We start from the raw sequence: 22,618 nt of genomic DNA, 5'->3' as shown, positions 1-22,618 counted from the left end.
CATGTTTGTATTTTAATTTTGTTTCAAAAAGGACAGTTAGTAGTCATGTATAATATATATATATTTACAGACGAAAAATGAAAATGGAACGTGAATATATGTGCATAGAAGAACACCAAATAAATGACTAAATCATTCAAGGAATGCTTTCACCACCTTTTACTTATACTGATTTCATGCAATCCATCTTTATTATATGTTACATGTGGACACATCGTGCCAAATCTAGCCTTCTACAATCGTATTTGGGTCGTAAATGTTTAAACTGCTCTAAAAGTGTAATAATTACAACAGTACTTGAAGGCAGCACTAGTGTAAATCGGACAGCAGTGACCCCTCCTGGTCTTTTTACTTATTGAAACAGTGAATGTGCAGGTACAGGCACAGGTAAATGCTCCCAGACTCCACGTCTTAATTTAGAGGTTTGACAGGATATTGTAAAGGATGCTGATTTTAAATTTGATAAAATATAAAATGTTCTTTTAAATCCCATGTTTATACATTTAAGACCTTTGCACATTTGATTACATTTCAGCCTAAGCTCTTGAAGACCTATACATTATGGGATATAATTGCCATGCAGGACAGCAAGAATAATGTCAGATGTATTTGGTCAAGTCAAAGAAAATCAAGCCTTTTGTCCCACTCTACGGTAGAGGTAACCTACAGTAAAATTAACTTGAAACGTGGCTTCTAGCAGAAGGACAAAACAATGAGAACCTGACCAACATATACATAAGACCAGATCGGAGCCTTGGGGCATTGCTGCTTAACAGGCCAACTAAGTATGAAGTTTCTGATGTTTAAACTCACCATCCGTCTATTTACAAAAGATCATTTGTGGCCCTTGCTTCTTTAACAAGGGTGGTGTAAGTGTATGAGTAAGTGGAGGTATGAATACATCACTGCAATACATTGAATATATATATATATACAGAAACATTGTCATAAAATGTTGCACTGCATTAATATCAGTGCTTCCCTCTACAGTAATAAACCTAGAATGGTAAACAATTTGCAACATCTCCAAATCATTCCACAATTCCAGATTATTAATGTTAAGATTTTCTGTGACTAGAAACAAATACACTGAATCTGTCACAGTTTCTCCCTCTAAACAATTTAATAATCAATAACTTTATAACTTTCTTAAACTAATCCATCCTGAAAAGATCAAGTTAAATCAGTTTAGAGATATAAAAGGCACTCAGATGAAGTAATATATATATATATATATACAAAACACAAAAGAAAAATATGGTTTGAAATAATTTACAGCCAAGACTTTTTCCCTCTTCCTATTTTGGCTATATTGAGCAGTCTATTCTTGCTGCGTTCCTTTTCATCTGGATTTCTCTTCGAAGTGCACTCCAGTGTGGAGTCTGTCTCAAAGGAGATGGCCGGGCCTTGGTTTGGGACACCACTGCTCTTGTCCCGGGAAACGGAAGAGGTGGTCTGCAAAACGACCCTGCCACGTAGAGAGTGTTTGAGCTCAAGCAAGAGCGGGTTGTTGTCGGAGTACAAATCCACCTGTTGCCCAGGTTTTCGATCTGACACACAGCATGTACAGCATGCGGAGAACAATACTCTGAAAATATAAATCCAGCCTAGATAATGCAGCTCCACAATGTTCAAGATGAAGCAACCTAGACTGACACTGAACATGAAGTTGAGGAAGATGGTCTTCTCTGTTGCTCGAGACACAAAGCAGTCCGTCCTGTTTGGACAGGGGTAGGTGTCACAGCGGAACAGGTGTGGAACTTCAAATCCAAATAGGTAATACTGTCCAATGAGGAAGATTATCTCCATGATGGAGCGCAGCAAAACATGTATGATGTAGATAAGTAGTACTTGGCTGGAGAGCTGGGTTGGGTCCTTTCCTACCTCCTTAATATCATCCTCCAGCTGGCTCTTCTCCTCACACTCACCTGCCTGTGAGCTCCACCCCTCATTGTCATAGGATGTGTTATAAGGACTGCCGGCTTCCAGTGTTGTCTCTTTATCTCCGCCTATGTGTTTGTCTCTTTCAAGTAAAGGAGAGGACCTGGGTACCACTTCAACCTTCTTATCCTCTACCTTTTCATTCTTGGTGATTTTTTGCAGGACGTACACAATGTAGAAGATAGAAGGTGTGGACACTAGAACAATCTGAAAGACCCAAAAGCGTAAGTGTGAGACGGGAGCAAAAGTGTCATAGCAGACATTATTGCATCCAGGCTGTAGAGTGTTGCAGGTAAACTTGGACTGCTCATCGCTGTAGACAGCATCCCCCACCAGGGCCACGAGCAAGATGCGGAAGATGAGCAGCATTGTCAGCCATATCTTGCCAATGACCGTGGAATGGTTTTGAACTTCCGTTAGGAAGCGGCCAAGAATGGACCAGTCTCCCATTTCTGTGGAATCACAATAGTTCAAATACTTTTTACAGCAGTCAGGCAGATTGTATCAATGACTGAATCATAATAAAATGGTAAAGTGGTTGTTCGTAAGGAGAAAAAAATGCCCTAAATACAATCTGACTCAATAGTTTTACTAAGGAAGCAGGGGCATGAAACCGGACACATTTGCATAGGCTTTCAAATATTATCTAGATTTCAATATTGACCTAGAAATCCACTAGAATCAAGAATAATGTTATCATGTGTATTTTATATGCTATTACGTAAGAGCAGAGATTGCATTAAGCTGTAAATTAACAGCAGTTTCTGATATTCACAAGAGTTTAGTTACATTCAATGAGACATCATTTCCTGTGACGGGAATGTGTGTTTCTACAAATCCCAGGTTTACAAATTAATTCTCAAACTAATTCATACAATCTCCTCCTAAAAAAGTTTTAAAAAACAAAACAAACAAGCTAAAACAAAATCAATTTATATGGATTATTCTCTCCTGTCCTGGGGGAGCTTACCTTTGGAGAATCTGAGTTTTCCTTATCCAAAGCTGGAAAAATATAAGAGGAAGCAATCTGCATAGCTGTATTTTCAAGTGGAGCCAGTTGCTGGACGTTATCGTGTCTTTTGAGCTGGATGAGGGGAGAATGGGCTGACCACACATATTCCCTAACTCTAACTGAAACATTTGTTGCACTGTATGTGAATAAAGGCTTTCAGTGTACAGTGGGACAAAGATTGAAATGTACAATGGGGGCACCTTTACTGAACAGCCATTCACGGACGAGCAGAGAGTTCAAAGAACGTACTGGAAAGAGTGTGCACAATACTGACACAAGCGGGGATCTGTGTCCACTTTCATTTTAGAGCTGAAGTACTAGTCTCGTTTCCCAGAAGATTCAACTTTGGTCTTGGTGCAAGTGTGAAGAATCACACTATATACATTTTCACGTCACTAATGATAAATGATGAAATATCAGAACTGTCCACTTTTTTTTTTTACTTTTGGTTGTTGTGGAGCAAATAATATAGGCCTATACCTCAAATCCCATTCATAAATATAGGCACTTAAACCATCCTTTTGTTCACATTCTCTTACATAAAAGAGTGTGAAATAATAAAGCAAAATAGCAGGTAATTCCTCTTTGAAAAAACTAATAAAGTTATTAATTAACAAGCGGTGGTTCTACACGTTAGGGCTTTGTTACACGTATGGGCTGGATGCAAATCTTAATCAGCTCAGTGCGTTATAAACTGCGGGTTGTGTTCAGATTTGATTTTCATTCATATTTAGTAGCTGCATTCAGTTTAGAAGAAGAATTGAACTCTTATTGAGTTAGTCCTTTTAGTACAGCTGAAATGATAAGATGATTATACATTTAGTTGATTGACAGAACTGTTTTGATCATTTTAAGTTTCTAAAATGATTTCTGATGATACTTACATACTTTTACTTAAGTTTTTTTTTTTTAATGCAGGAGTTTTACTTGTAACAGAGTATGTATACAGCTTGGTATTAGTACTTTTACTTAAGTAAAGGATCTGAATACTTCTTCCACCACTGCTGGTGCTGCCACGCAATCTGAGTCCTGGTGCTTTGGTAACACTCAAGTAATTCGCTATAAACAGCACTCTTTTCAGACACTATTGTTGTATCCACATATGCCAATTATTAGCTGAGTGGGAGGGTTCATTTTTTTGACATTTTTTTATGTATAAAGATATTTTACATCAAATTTGATCTTAGTTGTCTGAGGCTCTAGGACAGCCCTAGGTGCTTATGAAGGTCATCTAGCATTAGCTACTGTTCTTGTAATTTACACCCCAGATGCTCTGTCTATAAGAGTGAATGTGTCATTTGACCAGACAGACATCCTGTATTCCTAATATTGTCTGCCTGTATAGTAACTCCAGAGATATGTTATTTATTGTTATTGCACAGTAATATATCACATGTTCCCTTTCATACAAGGACTAAATTAAATTCTAATTTATAAAACACCTTTGATTTCAGAATGATACAATGCAGCTATGATTCATTTCCAGTGTGGTCATGTCAGTTTACACTCTTTCTGAGGGTTGAGTAATCATCAGTTTTACAGTTTGATTATAAAAGATGTAACACAGGGAAGGATAGTGAAGAATGCTTGTTGTAGGCTATATGGTTTGTATACACACAGAAAGCGTCAATTTGCATTTCAGCGCTTTGATTTTCTACACACTAAAATTTCACTTTTAACAAATCAGCAGCCTTAACAGGACCAATGTTAAAATAATCTTAAATCTAGAAACAATAATATTCATACATATGATGTATCACAATTTCCCAAATAGCTAGGCTATACAGAAAATAATCCTAGTAAACACGAGGAGCAAATATCTTTTATCGTTGTTTATTCAATATAAGTGGTGTATTTACAGCTAATGAGTAGACTGAACGTGATATTTTGGTCCACTGGAGGGAATTCGTTCATTTTATGAGTTCTGTCGTTTTCATTCATCCCTATACCATGAATGAAAATATACTGCAGCGCACGCGGATTATTTCCAGCTCCGTTTAAACGGAAACACTTCTCATTATGCAAAAGAAGTAGGGCTAAGTGTTTGTAATGCAGAACGAATCGCTTTCTAAATCATTTTCTTATAAAAACGAATTTAGCCTAGTGTTACTAAAACACATTCATATCCCAGCCACATGTGACAGACTAACAAATGCCCCTCGAAAAATCTTAGCGAAAAACCATCCAGAGGGGTGTTTAGAAATCCAACTACATCAAATTAGTTCTGTGATAGGATGAGCGATTCAGATAATGTCTTGCAATTATATTTCAGAATGCATTTTAAGTTGGCAGTATTTATGTATTCATCTCTGTTTAATGAGCTGCACAAACAGAGTACACGAATTATTTTTTAACAAACTAAATGCAATGTCCCCCCCCCCCTAAATCGTCAGTAAAGTGGTTCAACCCTCGAGGTTACCGGAAGTTGTTTCAGCTGCCATGTTTGGTTGCTTTGTTGTAGGCTTCTACAAGGTTTCCTACAGAATTAGTAAGTGTGGAAATGGAGCCGAGCTGGAGTACGTTTCTTTTTCAAGTAAGTTGATTCTTTGGGAGGGAAACTGGGATAGCTTGAAAAAACAACCTTAACAAGTGTAAGCACTGGATATCTTAGCGGTAATACCAGTTTTTAAACGAGTAATGCCAAGATCAAGTAACCAAGCAAAACAATGGTATATGAATCCAGGCGTCCAGCTGTGAGGTTTGGGAATGACGCTAGAACAAAAAATCAATTTTCCTCAACGTGTGTTTGAAAAATGTGGCTTGTGTTTTCTACTGTACGGATACTTAGATTATCTATGTTGAATAACTCGACAGCGCTTGATGTTTTTTAAGTTTGTTTGCCAAGTCGAAGCCAGCAAAACATGCGGGATAATTTGAAGTAGGCTGGAGACGCCACTGCACCGTTACAATCGAGACAGACCTGTTTTTTTCCGTGTGACTGAGGGCTTTGATCGGAAGCCGTAGGATAATGAGATGTAATGCCGGGCGAAGATTTTCTTATTGTAACGCGGTTAACGCCACAGATAATTTTGATCTGAAGTGGCGAATGTTAGTGAACGTTGAATAAGTGTTTACTTAGGTTATCGGCTGCTGAGATTTACCAACGACGATTCGCAAGTCCGCGGTGAACTTTCCGCTTGCCTCAGTCGGTTCGACAATAACTAGCCAAGTTAGCTAACGACGTTAAGGCTGCCTTAATCAAACAAGCTGGCTAATTCAGCTTAATTTGGGCGAGGCTGGCGTAACGAGCCCACAAAACTAATGTTACATTGCTTTGGTAAGCAACGCTGTGCCGCTCTCTGTTTATTAACTAGCTACTACTAGCTATTTATTCTGCAAGACCGTGGTGGAAAGGAATTCAAACTATGCACACAACATCAGCTAACACTAGCAACGAAGAAGCAGATTTGAAATTAGCAACATTACGCAATTTAAAAAATCCGTTTTAGCTAGAAAGTGAGTGATGCTGTTGAGTGAGACCTGCCACGGTTTAGTGGTTTTCCCTGTGTACTAAGATGGAAGGCTATTGTTCAAAAAATGAATGAAATGGTTTATTCCCATGGCCTTACTTAGCCTAAAAGAATTGAGCCTTGAGCTTGAAGGAAGCAAAATGATACAACCTTAGTTTAAGGGAGAGGATTTTTCAAATGATTAAATGTTTTGCCGCGTTTATTTGTATACTGTCATTTTGTTAACACATTTATAAACCCACATCCTAAGAATATCGCAATTCTGTCGTCTCATGTGTTTTTACAAGTCTTAAGAGGGATTAGTTGTTATGTTATATTTAAAGTTATGTTTTTAGTGGGTGTGACAAACTCCCTAATGGGAAGAACCTCCTCAATCAACCTTGCAGCAGTTCAGTATCATTCACAAACATAATTTAATCTCCTTTTCTTTTTTTGTATTTTAGAAAACTATTAAATCTACATCCTACAGTTGCTGACTGCTTAGTTTATTTTACTGCAGCTTGATGTGAGTGACTGTATATATACAATTGAGAGCAGGGTCAGGTATAGATCATGAGTTCTTGTTAGTAATGTTAGTAATGTTAGTACTGTTATGTTTAAGTCCCTTGCCAATGCCAGACAATACTATTTAGTTTATATTATGTGTTTGACCTTCAGATAAACATTTACTTTGTATCACTTGCCATCCATCTACTCTGGGACAATATTTTCATTCAGGACTAATACAGTTGTATCATATATACTGTACTATTAACTGATCAAGTAACTATGTTAATAGAAATGTGTCAAACTGCTCATGTAGTCACTGGAGAATCAGTCAAGGTGGTAGAAGTGCTACAGGGAAGCTTGAACTATCATAAATATGTTAGAGAACTTTTTTTCTCATTTAATGTGCTTCCAAAAGGTGTAGCAAAGTTAACATTACTTATCCAGTGTTAACACTCATCCTGCTTGGCATGTGGTATTAGTAACATTCTGCTCTACTGTGAGTGACTCGCATCTTTGAGCACTATTTCTTCCTGATGTAAAAGGCAGATGGACGGTGTGGCTTGTTGTGGAGTATCTGGCGTCTAGCCAGAAGCCCTGCATGTATTATGTACCGCACACTGTTACACTGTCAATCTCATGTAAATCTGTGTGCAGTTATCATTCTGGAGCCTGACCTAAGGATAGAAATAGTTAATTCAACTACCATCAATTGACACATGCTTTGCAGAATTTTTAGTTTTAAAGTTCTCCACTGTTACCTTTTTCATAGAAAAGTATTTTAGTAATGTGTAGAAAATGATTAGCATATTCCTGTTTAAATACTTTGTCAGACGTTTTAAATTATCCATATTGTTGTGTAAATGAGCAGCTTGACTACTACCATAAGTACAGCTGCCTCTCCTATATTCGCATTATGCACAATATATTGCCAGTTTTATGTCAGGCTACAGTTAAGTGAATCATGTTGTTCAGACCAGATTGGCTCTATCTGGATGCACATGGATACATCAGTAATGCTGCAAAGTAAATGGGTAAAAAGTGCCCAAAAGTGAGAAAGTCATAATGCAATCCTTCTGTCCATGGAACTCCATTCTGGCTTTCTCTGAAGAATGTGAGAGCCACTTAGAACAAGAAGAAAAGAAGACTAACTAACTATTATAATAACAGAAACAATTATTATAAAGTGCAATGCCTCCAATCCCTTCAAGATGCATTTGGCTGACAAATGTTTGAAATAAAATGACGTTTAACAGGTGAACCAACAATAGTGAAAATGATTGACTCCTCTTAAACTAGCCTAATAATATTGCCTTTACAGGCCGCTGCAACATGTATTAAATGGTTTCAAGAAAGCTGTTGGTGATGCACCTTGCATTTGGCAGCCATTTTGTCGATTTGTTGGTGTAGATCTGTTTATTAATACAGTAAACAACGGGCTAATGTATTTGTATGTAAAATTACATTTTAAATCATCTAATATTAGTGCAGAGACAGTTTTTGATATCAGAAAAGTGTTAGCAATTACATTTGCAATTGCATTAATCATTTTTCCATTAGAGGCAGAAAATGCATTAAGTTAAGCTAGGGCTGCAAGTAACGATTAATTGAATGAAAAATGTTGATCAGTGTTAGGGTTTGGCATCGTTTGGATATTAACGATTCTGATTCCAATTCCGATTCTTCCTTTCGATTACGGTTCTTAACGATTCTCGATTCCGATTCTTTGAATGGTGGAGTTGAAACGGGTCACATGCTTATTTCACAAATAAGAGGAAATTGTATTTTGATTCAAAGGTGGGTTGCAGTTTTACAGCTTTTTCCATGTAAAATAAAGCCACACTAGAGCACCGCTTACTGTGCTCCATGGCTGCAACACAACAAGTGCCTGGCCGTTACGGAAACCAAAACTTGCGCATGTTAAATTTGGAACCCATGATCAGATTTGAAACCAAATCCTCCAAACGATTCCAATAAAGAAACGATTCCGACGGAATCGTAATTTTTGAAACTATTCCAAGTAGGAATCGGTTCTCGATGCCCAACCCTAATCAGTGTTTGCCAAAACCCAAGACGACGACCTCAAATGTCTTGTTTTGTCCACAACTCAAAGGTATTCAGTTTACTGTCACAGAGGAGTAAAGAAACCAGAAAATATTCTCATTTAAGAACGTGTAATTACAGAATTTTGACTTTTTTCCAATTCATTGATTATCATCAGTAGTTTGCGATTTAATAGTTGACGACTAATGGATTCATCTTTGCCTTTCTAAGTCAAGCAGACAGACAGATCAACCAACACGTTTCTATGGCTAATGTGATGGCAAACAATTGCCTACTCAAAAATCTAGTGAACATGAAGCAACATTATCCGTCATTTTGTAGTCATGTCTGTGGCCACCTGACGAATGCAAGTCCAAATTTTTTTTTAGTTAAGGTTTGTTCTTAACTACAGTAACCCTTAAAAAATATCTGGGTCGTTATCTTTGTAGATGTTTAACTTTGTCCACCAACTAGCCTACTTACTAACTCTTTCTGTTTGCTATTTGGTGCTAAGTATGTAGCTTACAGTGTTTTGTTTTTATTAGAGCTTGTCCATTAAGACATAGTCACAAAAGTACCTGTATTTACTTTTTAAATAAAATATATGAATGAAGGGAGCTTTAGCTAGTCCTAGTGCCAGTGTAAAGGCTCTATGTAGCCTCAACATTTTGCTGGTCAGTAGTCCCCATCCCCCCATTTTGTAGAATTGATAACCATTAAATAAAAATGGACTCTGCAGCGTTTGAGGCTTAATAGTGCCATTGAGAAATATTTCATGAGTCTCATATATTGTACTGCTTATTTATGTTCTACTTGCATGTTTTTAACAATAGATATTTTTCAAGGCATTGTGGCTGTCCTTAATTAAAGACATTCTTAGTCAACTTAAACTCGTAGGATAAGTGATTAGTTGATTTAATCGACAGATCTGTAAAACTTGAGTTTCTCCACAAAGAATAATGCAAAAGCACCACTTTAAATCTAGTAGTAGCTCATAAGTTTATTGAAAATAAGTAATTTTCAGCATGAAAAAAAGAATAAACAATGACTAAATCTTAGTCTATTAAGACCAAAACGACCAATTAGTCTAGAGGGGGCAGCCCTACAAGGCATACATTTTGACATTGCTCAAAAAAGTATCTAACAATACCAGGGCCCTGGAACAAGCTCACCTAAATGGAATGCAGTTGTTTCTAATAAGTTATCAGTTACACCTTTTACTGATATGTTGAGCCAAAATTTCTGCTTTGAAAAATGTGTTCTGTTACCTTTCAGAATTGTAGTAATAATGCCTTTGGCCAAACAAAAGCTGATAACAATGGAATGTAGTGACTATTACGGCGTAGCACAGTCCGATTCCAATTATGAGTGACTTTAGAGTAGAGCTGGGCGATATGGAAAAAATCAAATATGATATTTTTGACCAAATGCATCAATGTCGATATTGCGGGGAAAAGACAACACTTGTGTCCTATCACGATATCCAAAATTTAAGACGATATCTGGCCTCATATATCAATATAATATCGATATATTGCCCAGCCCTACTTTTAAAGCAACACCAAAGATTCTTTTGTACCTTTTTTTAAAATAATGTTTCCAAAATCGTTTCAGTAGTTCATCAACTCGTAACAGGGTGAACGGCACCTCTTCATTCGCTTTGCGTCTCTCTATCGGCTATAACCGCACTATGCAAGTTTGCCAGATCGGGTAGCGGAGCTGTAGTTTGAATGACAGCAGTAAAGGACAATTCCGCTTCCAACCAAAACAGGGTTTTAAATCATTTGTTACAAAGAGCACTCACCAGATGTTAACACTGTTTTTGTAACTGCAGTGTTTGCAAAAGGTGAACTTTTTACGCCACGTAGCAATTTCATTATAGCTGTGATGCCAAAAAAAACAAAAACTGATCAGTCTGTGTGATCAGATGTGTACTGGATATCAGCAAGTGAGTTACTATCCTAAACGTTGGTTCGCTCTTTGTCATTTACCTTCCATCCGTGTATTTCGATACAGTACCTCTTTATAATGTCCCAGTTTAGGCCACATTTAAGAAATGTTTGCAATTTTCTTGAATCAAGAGAGCTCTTTGTGCTCCCAGGTAATGTGTTTCATATACACCACATAACGTCTCGCAGCTGTTTCCTTGTTGGTGAAGGGACTGTTTTCTATATCAGATGTTGTATTAACCACCTTTTGGAGGTTGTGGCTCATTGATTTCAGTGTTTTTTGGAGAAGGAAGGCTTGGTGAGTTGCTTAGAAATGGCCTATCGTCCTCTTACATGATGCAATCCAAGCCCAGGTTAGAATTAGCCTATTATGTAGAAACCACCTCGGAAATATGAACTGCCTAGCCTACCTCTACTTGCAACCTACATCAACAAGCAAGGCACTGAAACCCTGCAGTATTTATATAGCTTTAAAGGTTATGAAAAAACCAAGAAGGATTACAAACATTGCAAAAGTGATGTTTTGTAAGGACTTGTGTCAACTCAGCGAACTGGGTAGCAGCCAAAGATTTCAGAACTTGTAAACAAGTGAAGAACAACGTAGAACAAACTCATAAAGTTGAAGAGGAGGCTTTACATGTACCAGGGGGAAAAAACAAATATTTTTTTTTTATTTTGTTTCCTGCAATATGCACTCCCCTTCTTCCTTCCATTTTTATTTAATCAATTATACTTTTTGTATGTTTTGTGAAAAATGGGACTTCGGCAAGCAGCTGTAGAGTGTGACACAAAAGAGAGACATAATCTGACTCAGACCGTGAGCTCAATTCAAGTCTACAGTGGCCCGTGGAGCCATCAGGACACTCCCTCCATTTTGATGTTATTTATGAGGGAGCAGCCCCAGTTGTCAGAGCGCGTTTGTGTCAAAATGGTCAGAGCTGCATGAAGGCACAGCAGCTTACAGGCCCTGCACCTCTGTATAGAGGCAGGCTGTCTGCAGTGGCTATGTCTGCTGTTCACAAGCTTCACAAAGAGGGTTCCCGGCTGGTATCCCCCCTTTCCACCCAAACATAAAGCCCCCCCCCCCACCCCCAAACCCCACCCCTGGTGTGCCAGTGGACGGGTAAGCATTGGCATGATTATGACTAATCCTGGAAGGTGGCAAGTGTGAGCAGGTGCTTAGACAAATGGATGGGTGGGCTTGGTGGCATTCTCCACGAGTTCCCAGGTCCTATTGCGTATGAGGGAATGACGGAGAGTTTAGTTGAGTAGTGTGTGTGGATAAACAATGTCCCGGTCTCATGAATAGATGAGCCAAATCAATGAAGATGAGCATACAAAGATCCCCTGCTGAGGCATCACTGCTCAGATTTGTGTCTCTCACAATAGGCTGGATGACATAAGGAGGACACTGTGTGGTTCATTTTTCTTTTCTGTCCCCTGCCTCCTCTTTTGCAAGTCCTTTCTTGGCTGGCCTCTGCAATGGGTGATTGAACCTCAAAGGGAAAGGTCAAGCATTCCACCTTGTCCTTTCTTGCTGTTGTTCCAAAACACAGTTGTCTTGACTGTGTCCATCTAGCAAAACAACAGCGTTAACTGTGCTGTATTTGTTTTATATGGAAAAAAATATGTCGTTAAAAGTTTAGCAAGAGCCATATAGGCATATGCATTAACATCTGTCCCTGATGATGGTGTGTTTGCATCTCTGTGCCTGCTCTTTTAATTATGATTACTGTTGGTGGGACGGTCCCTAAGTCAACAGGAATCTCAGGCGTTTCTCACAGGGGGTATCTAACTCAATAACAACTGATCTGAGCAGTTCAGTTTCCAAAATGTAGATTTAGACTTGCTTCTAACCTTGTTTGGAGCGTAACTAACCCCAGCTGACAAACCCCCTAGAAAATCGTTATGCCACTGTGATCCGTGTTCTTTTGTCTAGTTTAGGGACCTGTCTTTTTGCGTAGTGTGTGCGTGGGTGCACTTCACTCCTTTACTTCACCTTGCCCTCTAACTGAGCTCCTTAGCTGAGCTAGTGCACTGGACTCTGCTTTGCCTCTAATTTGGTATGTCTGCTTTGCAGTCACATGGTGAATCAGCAGCACTGTCATGATGGGATCATTTTTCATCCAGTATATTTGGATTCTTTTGCACTAGTGGCGTGCTGCGTCAACCTCGTTAATGACCAATCCAGTGTCCATTTTGTGTTCTGTAACATCTTACTAAGCTTTTTTTTTTTTTTTGTCGAAGCTACAATCCCCAATATTGATGTGTATTTTATATTGAGTATATAATATCAATGTTATGTTACAATAAATGTTCACCCCTCAGTGTTATTAGCCTTAAAGCTGAATTACATTTTGCAAAAAAATTACTGGAATTCATTTAGGCTCAACCAAGTATTTATCCCTGTGTGTGTGTGTGTGTGTGTGTGTGTTTGTTTCATTAGCAGGCCAATGAAGCCCTCCACCACCAGCACCATGTGGCCCAGAACAGCCTGCTGCCACTTCTTAATGCAGGAGCTGAACAAATTGACCAGAAGCCTATCCTGCCCATCCACATAGACCAGAAGCCCCCTACCAGCGCTGCTGATCTCCTCAAAGACAATGTGGCCAGCGGAGGAGGTGCACGGCCACAAATGCCCGTGATAAAGAAGGAGCACAAAGGTAAAACGCCGTTTGTCTGCGGCTACTGCAACAAGGCCTTTCGTGACAGCTACCACCTGCGACGCCATGAGTCCAGCCACACCGGTATTAAGATGGTGTCACGGCCAAAGAAGGCTGCCCAGACAGCCCCCACCATGGTACCCATGATCTCCACCATGCAACGAGAGAACAACGGCAACCCTTCCTACATCTCCACGGTGGCAGGCATCCTCTCCACAGCAACCACCTCGGTTTCCTCAGGCGCGAGCATCATGACATCGTCTGCAATGGGAAATATGCCGCAGCAAAATGTCGCCAAGAAACCTGCCAAACCGGTCAAGAAAAACCATGGGTGTGAGATGTGTGGCAAGGCCTTTCGTGATGTCTACCACCTGAATCGCCACAAGCTGTCCCATTCAGATGAGAAGCCTTTTGAGTGCCCCATCTGCCAGCAACGCTTTAAAAGGAAGGACCGGATGACCTACCATGTTCGCTCTCATGACGGGGGAGTCCACAAGCCCTATGTATGTTCAGTGTGTGGGAAAGGCTTTTCCAGGTAAGGACCACATTTTTGGCCTTTTGATGTGTTTTTCAAAAATGTTGCCTTTTTTTGAGTTGATTGCTCTTGAGGTGGTGGAATAAGTTATGTTCCCTCGTTTGACCAGTAGCATAATAGTAAAAAAAACACATGACAGTGAGTTCAGAAACAGGCATTTGAAGTGGAATTTAAGTGTCCTAAACATCCACTGTTATGGCAGTGAATAGCTATTTTCTTTCACTGTTTTCGAGGCCTGTCTTGCAAAGCAGGATTAGTCAATTGATAGACAACTTTAGTGATTAAAATGCAGAGCACCCCTCAGATGTGGAGCGTGAACTGAAGCAACTGTTAAGTTAAGTAGCCAACTAATTCAGTAAACCTGCTTCTTGAGACAGGCCCAGTGCGTCCTGGGACTCCCATAAACATAACTGGAAGTGGTCTCCAGCGGGAGGCCAGCTGGGTATCACTGTTGCCGCATTAGCCACTGCTTTGTTTTGGATGTGTCCAAAGCGTGAGTGTCTAGGCCTGTGAATCTCTGCCTGTTCTACTCTGCCAGTGAAACTTTTCTGTCTATAGCCGTTTTTACATGTGAACTCTGGACTGTGTCTGAGAAATTAGGTCCCCGACATTGTCCGGAGCTCCCCTTTCACGCGTGTAGTACACAACAGGAGGTCGTCCGTGCCGGATGCGTTCTTACTTACTCTAAATACTTTAGACGAGGGGTGGCGCCGGGTGGCGCGTGCAGCAGACAGGACATGGCGCTGATTACGCTGCGTCACGGAGCCGTTCATAATTAGGTCATAAACAAACGAGCCTCTTAGAAGTTCCCAAATCTCCTCGTCTCTCCAGTTACACATTTCCGTCTAACGCCCTCCTCCTTCACCCTTGGATGTTTGATTTCGTGCGGTTTTGCGCGAGCGGCATGAAACGTCATCAACACGCCTACTCCCTTGCTGTGAATTTTTTTTTACACTTTTCAGCTCAGTCGGAGATTACACAGATTTGGTACCAGGGAGCTGTCAGAGTGAAGAGCGGCCCATGTTCGATCCAACTGATTTGGACATTTGCTCACATACACCTCCGCCGGGGGTAATGTCTAGATGATCATCATCAACCTTTATTTAGTTCTCAGGAGTACAATTGAGGGCACGCCCTCATTTTCAATGTAGGCGAGATAACACAAAACAAATACACAATATAATTTGGAACACAATTTACAAATGTTGGAATCCAGATAGAAATTAGCATTTAAATGACTAAAAGCAATTACATCCAAAATCATGCGTATTTAAAACCAGTGCTCTAAACTGCCCATATGTTGGAAGGTAACTTCAGTTAAATTATTGTTGTAGCGTGTTCCAGGTGGTTGGTGCATTATAGAAGAATGCCAATTTCCCAAGTTCTGATTGAACCCTCGGGACCTTATCTAAAAGCCGGTTGTTAGATCTTTTCAGGTTTGCAGTGCATGTGTGAAAGGGGCTTAAGTCTATGTGAGGATGTGTTTGGTAAGCAATGGGATCAGCAGCAACTGGGACAATGCACAGTGACAATAGCAAATTCTAAATTGGTGAGAAAATAGGGGCATATGCAAAATCTAATTGTTTTCACAACTGCTCTAGTTTATTCATGATTTCAATCAACAAGTAACACGGCTATTGTAAACATGAAGTATGCTTCTGAAATCTAATGTATTCTTATGCTATTGGAAACAGTCATTTCACCCTCTAATGGTTGCATTCCGGGGTCAAAGAGAAACGTCTTGACTTGTCTGCATGGAATAAAAAATAAAAAATAAAAAAAACATGATAAAGAAATTCTAACAAAAATACCTTTTTTGACTATTAACTTGTCAGTCCAAAAATTAGCAAAGTAAGCGAAGCATGCTTTCTAGACTGAAGTGTAACCTTATGCACTACGTCTTTCATGTTTGCAATTGTTCATTAGAATGGTGTTTGGCAGTGAATACAAAGAGAGGATTTGTTTTCACAAAGAATGAAATCGACAGGTGCTATATCTTTTTTTGTATTTATTTTTTTGCTTTATCAAAAGTTCACTAAATAGCAACCCTAATGCTTATAGCAACCCATGACATGTTTGGGAATGATTCAGCCAGTTCGGTTTGGATTATTCAAGTGCTGCATGATTTCGTATAGGGGGATAATTGTATGGCCATGTACTGTCCAGGTAGCTTCTCAGTAGCTGTGTTTTCATATTTATAAATGTGCTAAGCACACACACACACACAACGCCATTTCAACCACATGTTTAAACGAGTCGCACATGGGAGAGCACCAGTGGTAGAGTATCAAGGGAGGGGGAGGCGTCACTTGTCACTTTGCTGTTCCCGCCAGCATGTCACAGAGTCTCTTTCCCCTGGGAATTCAGTGAACCACGCGGTAATGTTCAGGTCAACACATTTACTATGTAGTGACCACACATTTTTAGTTTAAGAAGGTCTCATGGTGGCTACGTATTTAGATTTATCAACACACACCCACACACACACACACACACACACACACACACACACACACACACACACACACAAAGAACATTTCACTGTCTTTTTAAACGAGCCCAAAAGTCCGGTGGTGTATTTTTTTATCGGCATTGAGTGAGCGGAGAATATTGAAAACGTTAGAAGAGTTCTGTGCTGCAACACAACTTCAACAAAAACATCAGCGGTCGAGCTGTAACATTAGCGCTGTGCAGGGCAGTTTTGGGCATGCCTCCAACACAGTGACGTGGGGTAGGGATTCATCAGCATACTGGAAAGTGAGAATGGGGACTGAATAACAGGGCACTGAGTCACTGCCACTCAGCCAGATATGTAGGCAGGCACTGTCTGGAGTCTGCTGTCCCCGTCAGTGGGACAAAAAAAAAGAGGTGGGGGGGGGACGGGACCTGGTTCCAGTTCATTGCACCACTGAGAAGATTCCACTTAACTCCTCTAATTTGTATATTTAAAAAAAATAAATCCAGCAGCATGAAACATTCGGGTTTCGGAACAGTTTCCAATGCTGTAGCCCTTACTCGCTCCATTATGCCACTTCTAACATGATTCAGCTCACAGCTTCACTAGAACTAACAAGCTGACAGAGGAGGATCAGTGCCAAGAAGAATTTGTGAATGCTGGAGTTTCACTGTAAAGGTCAAGAGGCAAAGAGCTGTTTTCTTGCAACTGCCGATATGCAGTGAACAGTTAATTATACAGTGGAACACAGAGGAATGTGTTGTCATCAATGTTTGTTGTTGTTCTTTAACATTCAGTCTTATTACCATAAGTATTTTTTTTTCTCATATAAAAATATATCTTACTATCTCATATCACTTGTTATTGTCATTTTAATGTTTAAGTTACAGGTTTATCAAACTTGTTTCATAGTAAAAAGTTCAGTGTGAAAGCAAAATACCTCCTGATTTCTTTATATTGGCAGTTTAAAAAGTCGTTGTTCAGGCTGATTCCTCACTTCTTCTTTTTTTTTTTTAAACGTAGCTGTAAACATGCATTTAATACAGAAAATACAACCTAACCATCCCCCCCCACTCCCTCCACTGCATTAGTGAAGTTGAATTAACTTTGTGGCCTAGAAAGTGTCTTCTGAATCCTCAAAGAGATATTGTGCAATTCAGTATTGGATTTCAGGAAACTACCAACCAAATTCCTGGAGATTCTCAATAACATTGTCTTGAAATTTCTGTAAGTAATGCCAAGTCTGCAAAAAAATAAACCAAAGTAGTGTAATAAACTGTCAATTTATTCAGAAAACAAGTGGAAAGTGTACAAACTTACCATCTCTGTGTGGTGCGTTTTTGAAACTAGGTCAAACTAATTCACGCACGATTGATCATGGAGAGTTGACCACAATTGGCCGGAATTTTAAGGGATTTTATTTTTTTTTGCCCATCCCCTCATTATCAAAGCAAACGGAGCACGTCCATATGCTTCTGCACTTACGCTGTAAAGAAAAGTTGTACAATAGGCATTTCACTTTGTCCTTGTGCACTTGCATGTCAGTTAATGATGCATACTTGCATACGTTTTTGAACAGGTAATATTGTTCACAAGTAGGTTAGAGCTGCAAAGATTAATCGATTAGTTGTCGACTCTTAAATTATTCGCCAACTATTTTGATAATCGATTAGCCGGTTTGAGAAATTTTTCAAGACAAAAATAAAAATTCTTTGATTCCAGCTTCTTAAATGTGAATAATTTCTAGTTTCTTCACTCTTCTGTGACAGTAAACTAAATATATCTTTTGAGTCGTGGACAAAACAAGACATTTGAGGACGTCATCTTGGGCTTTTGGGAAACACTGATCCACTTTTTTCGCTATTTTCTGACATTTTATAGACCAAACAACTAATCGAATAATCGAGAAAATAATCAACAGATTAATCGCATATGAAAAGAATCGTTAGTTGCAGCCCTGGTATAGTTACTGTAATTGCCCCCAAAAATATAGTCCCTTAACTACTACTGCTACTACTGCTTACTACTACTGCTTGTTTTTTATTTTTAAATCTAGGCCAGACCACTTGAGCTGCCATGTGAAGCATGTGCATTCCTCGGAAAGACCGTTTAAATGTCAAGTAACGGTAAGAGTCATCCCCGTCAGCTTCCAGATTATCATTACTTATTATAATGTTGTTGTTGCTGTACTCCGCTGACCTTTGACCCCGTCTGCTTTGCGGCTGCAGGCCTGTACCTCTGCTTTCGCCACCAAAGACAGACTCCGTTCCCACATGATCAGGCACGAAGGCAAGGTCACCTGTAGCATCTGTGGGAAGATGCTCAGTGCAGCCTACATCACCAGCCATTTGAAGACTCACGGACAGACCAACTTCAACTCCTGTAACAAACGTAAGTCACACGTGTCACATACACATGCATTTTGTTTTAACATGTCTGCCTCATTTTTAGTGTCTCTTAACTTGGTAAGTAGGGGAGTGATGAAGGTGTAGCCCGTTTTAAAGCTTTTGCTTTTAGCTTTTGTATCCTACCAATGAGCAACTATTTTTGCGTAGCCGCAGAACAACGGTTGAATGCTCTTTCTCGTGTTTTCCCAGAGGGTAACGGGGTCTGCAATTCTTCCTCAGCTACACCTGTGACCATTTCTGCCCCCATCACCACGGCGATGAACCGGGGCCACTCCAACAACCCTGTCACCATAGCCGCACAAATGAACATTACCACCAACACGGTCAACATCACATCTCCAATCAGCCTCCAGCACCCAGTCACCATCACCGGGCCCGTCAACATCGCTTCTGTCAACATCCCTTCCTCGGTTCCCATGAATATTGCCCACCCGGTCGCTATAACGACCACCATGCCTATGAATATGGCGGGTCCGCTCAACATCGCCATGAGGTCAATGGATAGCATGCCTTTTCTGTCCCAAGTCTTGCCTTCTTCCCAACACTGGTAAAAAAAAAAAAAAAAGGCATTCAGCATTGGACTGGCCAGAAAGAAAGGGAAAAATGAAGTGAAACAAGAGACTCCTGTCATCATTTGCACCTCAAGCCCGGCTCTTTCTCCCCCCCCAAACCCCCCCGAACCATGTTTACTTACCCTGAAGTGAATATTTACATGAGCTGTTGGGGGTGCGGTAGGAGCTCCCCAAGTCACAGCTGCGTCCCAACTAACGTTAAGTGACTGACCTGAGATGCAGAACACTTAAGTAGAAATCGATTAGGATTTCTCTTGAAATCAGGACAACTGTAAGACTTAGTGTAGTCAGTTAGAGTGAAACTGTGATTTGTGTAATGACAAATGAGAGGAGTCCTCAAGCACCCTTGAGGACTCTGTAGGAAAACACACCTGTGCTTTTGTAAAAGGGAGTTGAGAAATGGACTGAAGCAATAACGATGAATTGCTGTTTTTGATGTTTTACAAGTTCTCTCCCGAAGCCTCTGGGTGTTACTTTGTATGTTTGTTTTTTTGTTTGTTTTTTTAATTATTATTATTATTATTATTATTATTATTATAATAGCCTGCTAATCACAATGTAATGTTATAGGAAATGAGTCTAGTAAAAGGGACAGTCGCTTCCATTTGCATGGAAGAATATTTTTTCACAGTGCTATAGCTTTTCTTTTTCTTCTCAGATAGTAGGTATGCTCTTGAGGTACAGTGACTAACTTGTACAGTTGACATAGTAATGTATTTTCATGTCAGCATTTAAATTTTTGCATTTGTCAAGTGGATATCTCAACGCTGTCCTCTTGACAATTAAATATGTGTACTTTGTTTTCTGTTGGTATGGAAGCGCAAAGGTTTTTTTATTTTTTTTATTTGCCTATTTGTAGTGTTCATTTTTCCATGAAGTCAGAATGGAATGAGTCTTGCACTGAAAGCATATCCTACACACAGGTGAGCAACAGTATTATCAAAGATCAAATTGGAGTCTTAAGTGTTTTGGTTAGCCTGCCTGCACTTGAGGGCCATCTAGTGGCTGAGCATGGAAGGGCTTGGCCTTGTAGTGAAGCTTTTTCAGGCAGTTACTGTCGTCATAATGGTGACTAATTAGTTTTGTCTGACTCTTCTGTACACTGTTTTTTTTTGGTTGTCGTTTTATTTTTTTTATTTTTATATTTATCTGTGATTTCCCCAAGATGATGCTAAGGACCCTGCACTCAGGAAACACCACATTGAAGCCCGTTACCTATGAATCTGGTTCCTTTTTTAAAATTGAATATATCTATACCATGTATCTTGATTCTTAATCTCTCCATGTTCCTTTTCTGATTTCCTATATCATTTGGCATTGTCACGTTCAAAGACTTGACTTCCATCAGGGACAAGAAGTCCAAGAAATTTAGATTTTAAACCTAGCCGTCCATTTAACTAATCATTTACTGTGCAATGGCATACTTTTCTTTTTTTTCTTTTTTTTTTTAACATTTCCTTTTAAAGTCAAGTTACGTTTCAGGCTACATAGTCATGTGGCTGAGATCTGAATGAGTTTGATAAAATACAAGTTTGTGTCCATACAAATAATCGGGACAAGATTTGATGTTGCATGAACCCGAATACTGTAGCTGTTGAACATATTTTTACTGAATGCCATGTTCTCTCGACAGTGTTGCAGCTCTGAGTTGATTCAGTTTATACTGAAAAATGCAATATGCATGTTTGTCATTTTTCCCAAGTTTTGTTTTAAACAAAATATTAGTGTAGCTTTTTCTTTGTTCTTATGCATTTACGTAGATACACTATGATAGCCTGTTTGCCAAATTTGATGATAATAATAATAATGTGATGAACTGAACATTTCTGGTGGAATTGAACATCTCTTTATTTTTTAGGAAAAGAAATAATTGGAAATTCCAGGACCCTTGTGAAAGCAGTTGAATGTATATCTTTGTACAAAACTATTTTAGTTCCAAGAATATGATAGTTAGAATAGATGTGAAAGATAAGATAACCTTTTTTATAAATCTTTTGTATTAGAACATTAACAATGGTAATTTTGTATATATGGCTAGCTTTCTGATTAGCAGAAAGGTCAAACATTCCTACATTTTTTTTAAATGTATGTTTGTCAAATTATTACATAAACATGCGCAATGTTATGTGCCTTTTATTTGGGTTGTCTAAATAAAAGAAAACTATCCAATGTGTTTATATGTATTAAGTAATGTTCGGTATCAAGAAAGCACCACAGTTTCAAATATGTAAAAGTTTATTACTAAGAGTAATTAATAGTGTATTACCATGTATTTCTTTAGCAAATCAATTCCAGTGTTTAAACTAGAAACGTTTTCTTATGTTTACAAGCACTTACCATTGAACACAACCCAGTTTTGCACACTCTCCCAAACAAACCCATAGCTGGGAACACACTAGACAATGTTTAATGCTCGAGTTTTATATTTTATAAAAGCCAACCAGAAAGCTGTACTAAGAGGAACACCCATTCGAGTCCTAGTGTTTTGTAGCCTACATATTTGTAGCCATTAAATAGTTGGTTTTGCCTGTTAACTTCACGTATTCCGAGCCATTATCCAAAACACATTGCTAGTTTTTAGTTTGAGTAACCTTCCACGCAACAACTGCTATTTATTTCACTGCCCTATGAAAATCAAACCTTGGCAAACTAGTTTTAAAATGATGTGGTCCATTCGGGACACCAACAACTGAGAATGTATTGTTTATTCTCAAAAGAACCATGTTGAACGGTCCTTGAGTTCACTAATCGTGTGTATTTAAATTGGCTCACGGTTACAAGTTTGCACCACCGACGTGACCTGGGCGTCCCATAGCTTGCACCGATTGAGACGTATAGACCCATACGTCACATCCCTAAATTATGACAGCACAGCGGTAGAGATGGGAAACCATAAAGCAGCCAGGCAATATCTTCCCATGACATGCCCTTGTAGATGTTGGTTGGCTGGGCAATGCTCCCGGTGTGACCTAGGGAACACAACCTATTGTGCAAAGATCACCACACAATCAAGCTAGCTGCTGAGTCATCAGAGAAGCACCCTCTGATGATTTCCCCCCAAAAAACGGTTCTGCGACTATCGTA

General features: G+C 39.3%; 2 protein-coding genes across 3 annotated transcripts; one reads left to right on the top strand and one right to left on the bottom strand.

The window, feature by feature from the left end:
- Nucleotides 1-142: 142 nt before the first annotated feature.
- On the bottom strand, nucleotides 143-3,067 carry LOC120544202 (gap junction delta-2 protein-like). Its single transcript, XM_039777817.1, has 2 exons — nucleotides 2,912-3,067; nucleotides 143-2,393 (listed from the first exon to the last, which is right to left on the bottom strand). The coding sequence occupies exon 2, from the start codon at nucleotides 2,389-2,391 to the stop codon at nucleotides 1,273-1,275; it is 1,119 nt and encodes a 372-aa protein (XP_039633751.1). The 5' UTR covers nucleotides 2,392-2,393; nucleotides 2,912-3,067; the 3' UTR covers nucleotides 143-1,272.
- A 2,333-nt stretch (nucleotides 3,068-5,400) lies between these two features.
- On the top strand, nucleotides 5,401-21,707 carry vezf1a (vascular endothelial zinc finger 1a). Of its 2 annotated transcripts, none has more exons than XM_039778189.1 (5): nucleotides 5,401-5,486; nucleotides 13,348-14,099; nucleotides 18,611-18,680; nucleotides 18,783-18,945; nucleotides 19,182-21,707. In XM_039778189.1, the coding sequence occupies exons 1-5, from the start codon at nucleotides 5,454-5,456 to the stop codon at nucleotides 19,511-19,513; spliced, it is 1,350 nt and encodes a 449-aa protein (XP_039634123.1). In that variant the 5' UTR covers nucleotides 5,401-5,453; the 3' UTR covers nucleotides 19,514-21,707. The 2 variants fall into 2 exon arrangements, with proteins under 2 accessions (XP_039634123.1, XP_039634122.1); XM_039778188.1 differs by having other exon boundaries at nucleotides 19,152-21,707.
- Nucleotides 21,708-22,618: the final 911 nt, after the last annotated feature.

Source organism: Perca fluviatilis, chromosome 16, assembly GCF_010015445.1.
Source record: "Perca fluviatilis chromosome 16, GENO_Pfluv_1.0, whole genome shotgun sequence".
NCBI lineage: Eukaryota > Metazoa > Chordata > Actinopteri > Perciformes > Percidae > Perca > Perca fluviatilis.
The sequence above is the reverse complement of the archived record's forward strand: the minus strand, read 5'-3'. Positions and strand labels throughout refer to the sequence as shown.

Bases quoted from the DNA above. Each gene is read 5' to 3' on its own strand.
- vezf1a (XM_039778188.1), top strand. From the start codon at position 5,454: ATGGAGCCGAGCTGGAGTACGTTTCTTTTTCAA. The intron at 14,100-18,610 runs GTAAGGACCACA...TTTTAAATCTAG, and splicing joins TGTGGGAAAGGCTTTTCCAG to GCCAGACCACTTGAGCTGCC. The intron at 18,946-19,151 runs GTAAGTCACACG...GTGTTTTCCCAG, and splicing joins CTTCAACTCCTGTAACAAAC to AGGGTAACGGGGTCTGCAAT.
- LOC120544202 (XM_039777817.1), bottom strand. From the start codon at position 2,391: ATGGGAGACTGGTCCATTCTTGGCCGCTTCCTAACGGAAGTTCAAAAC.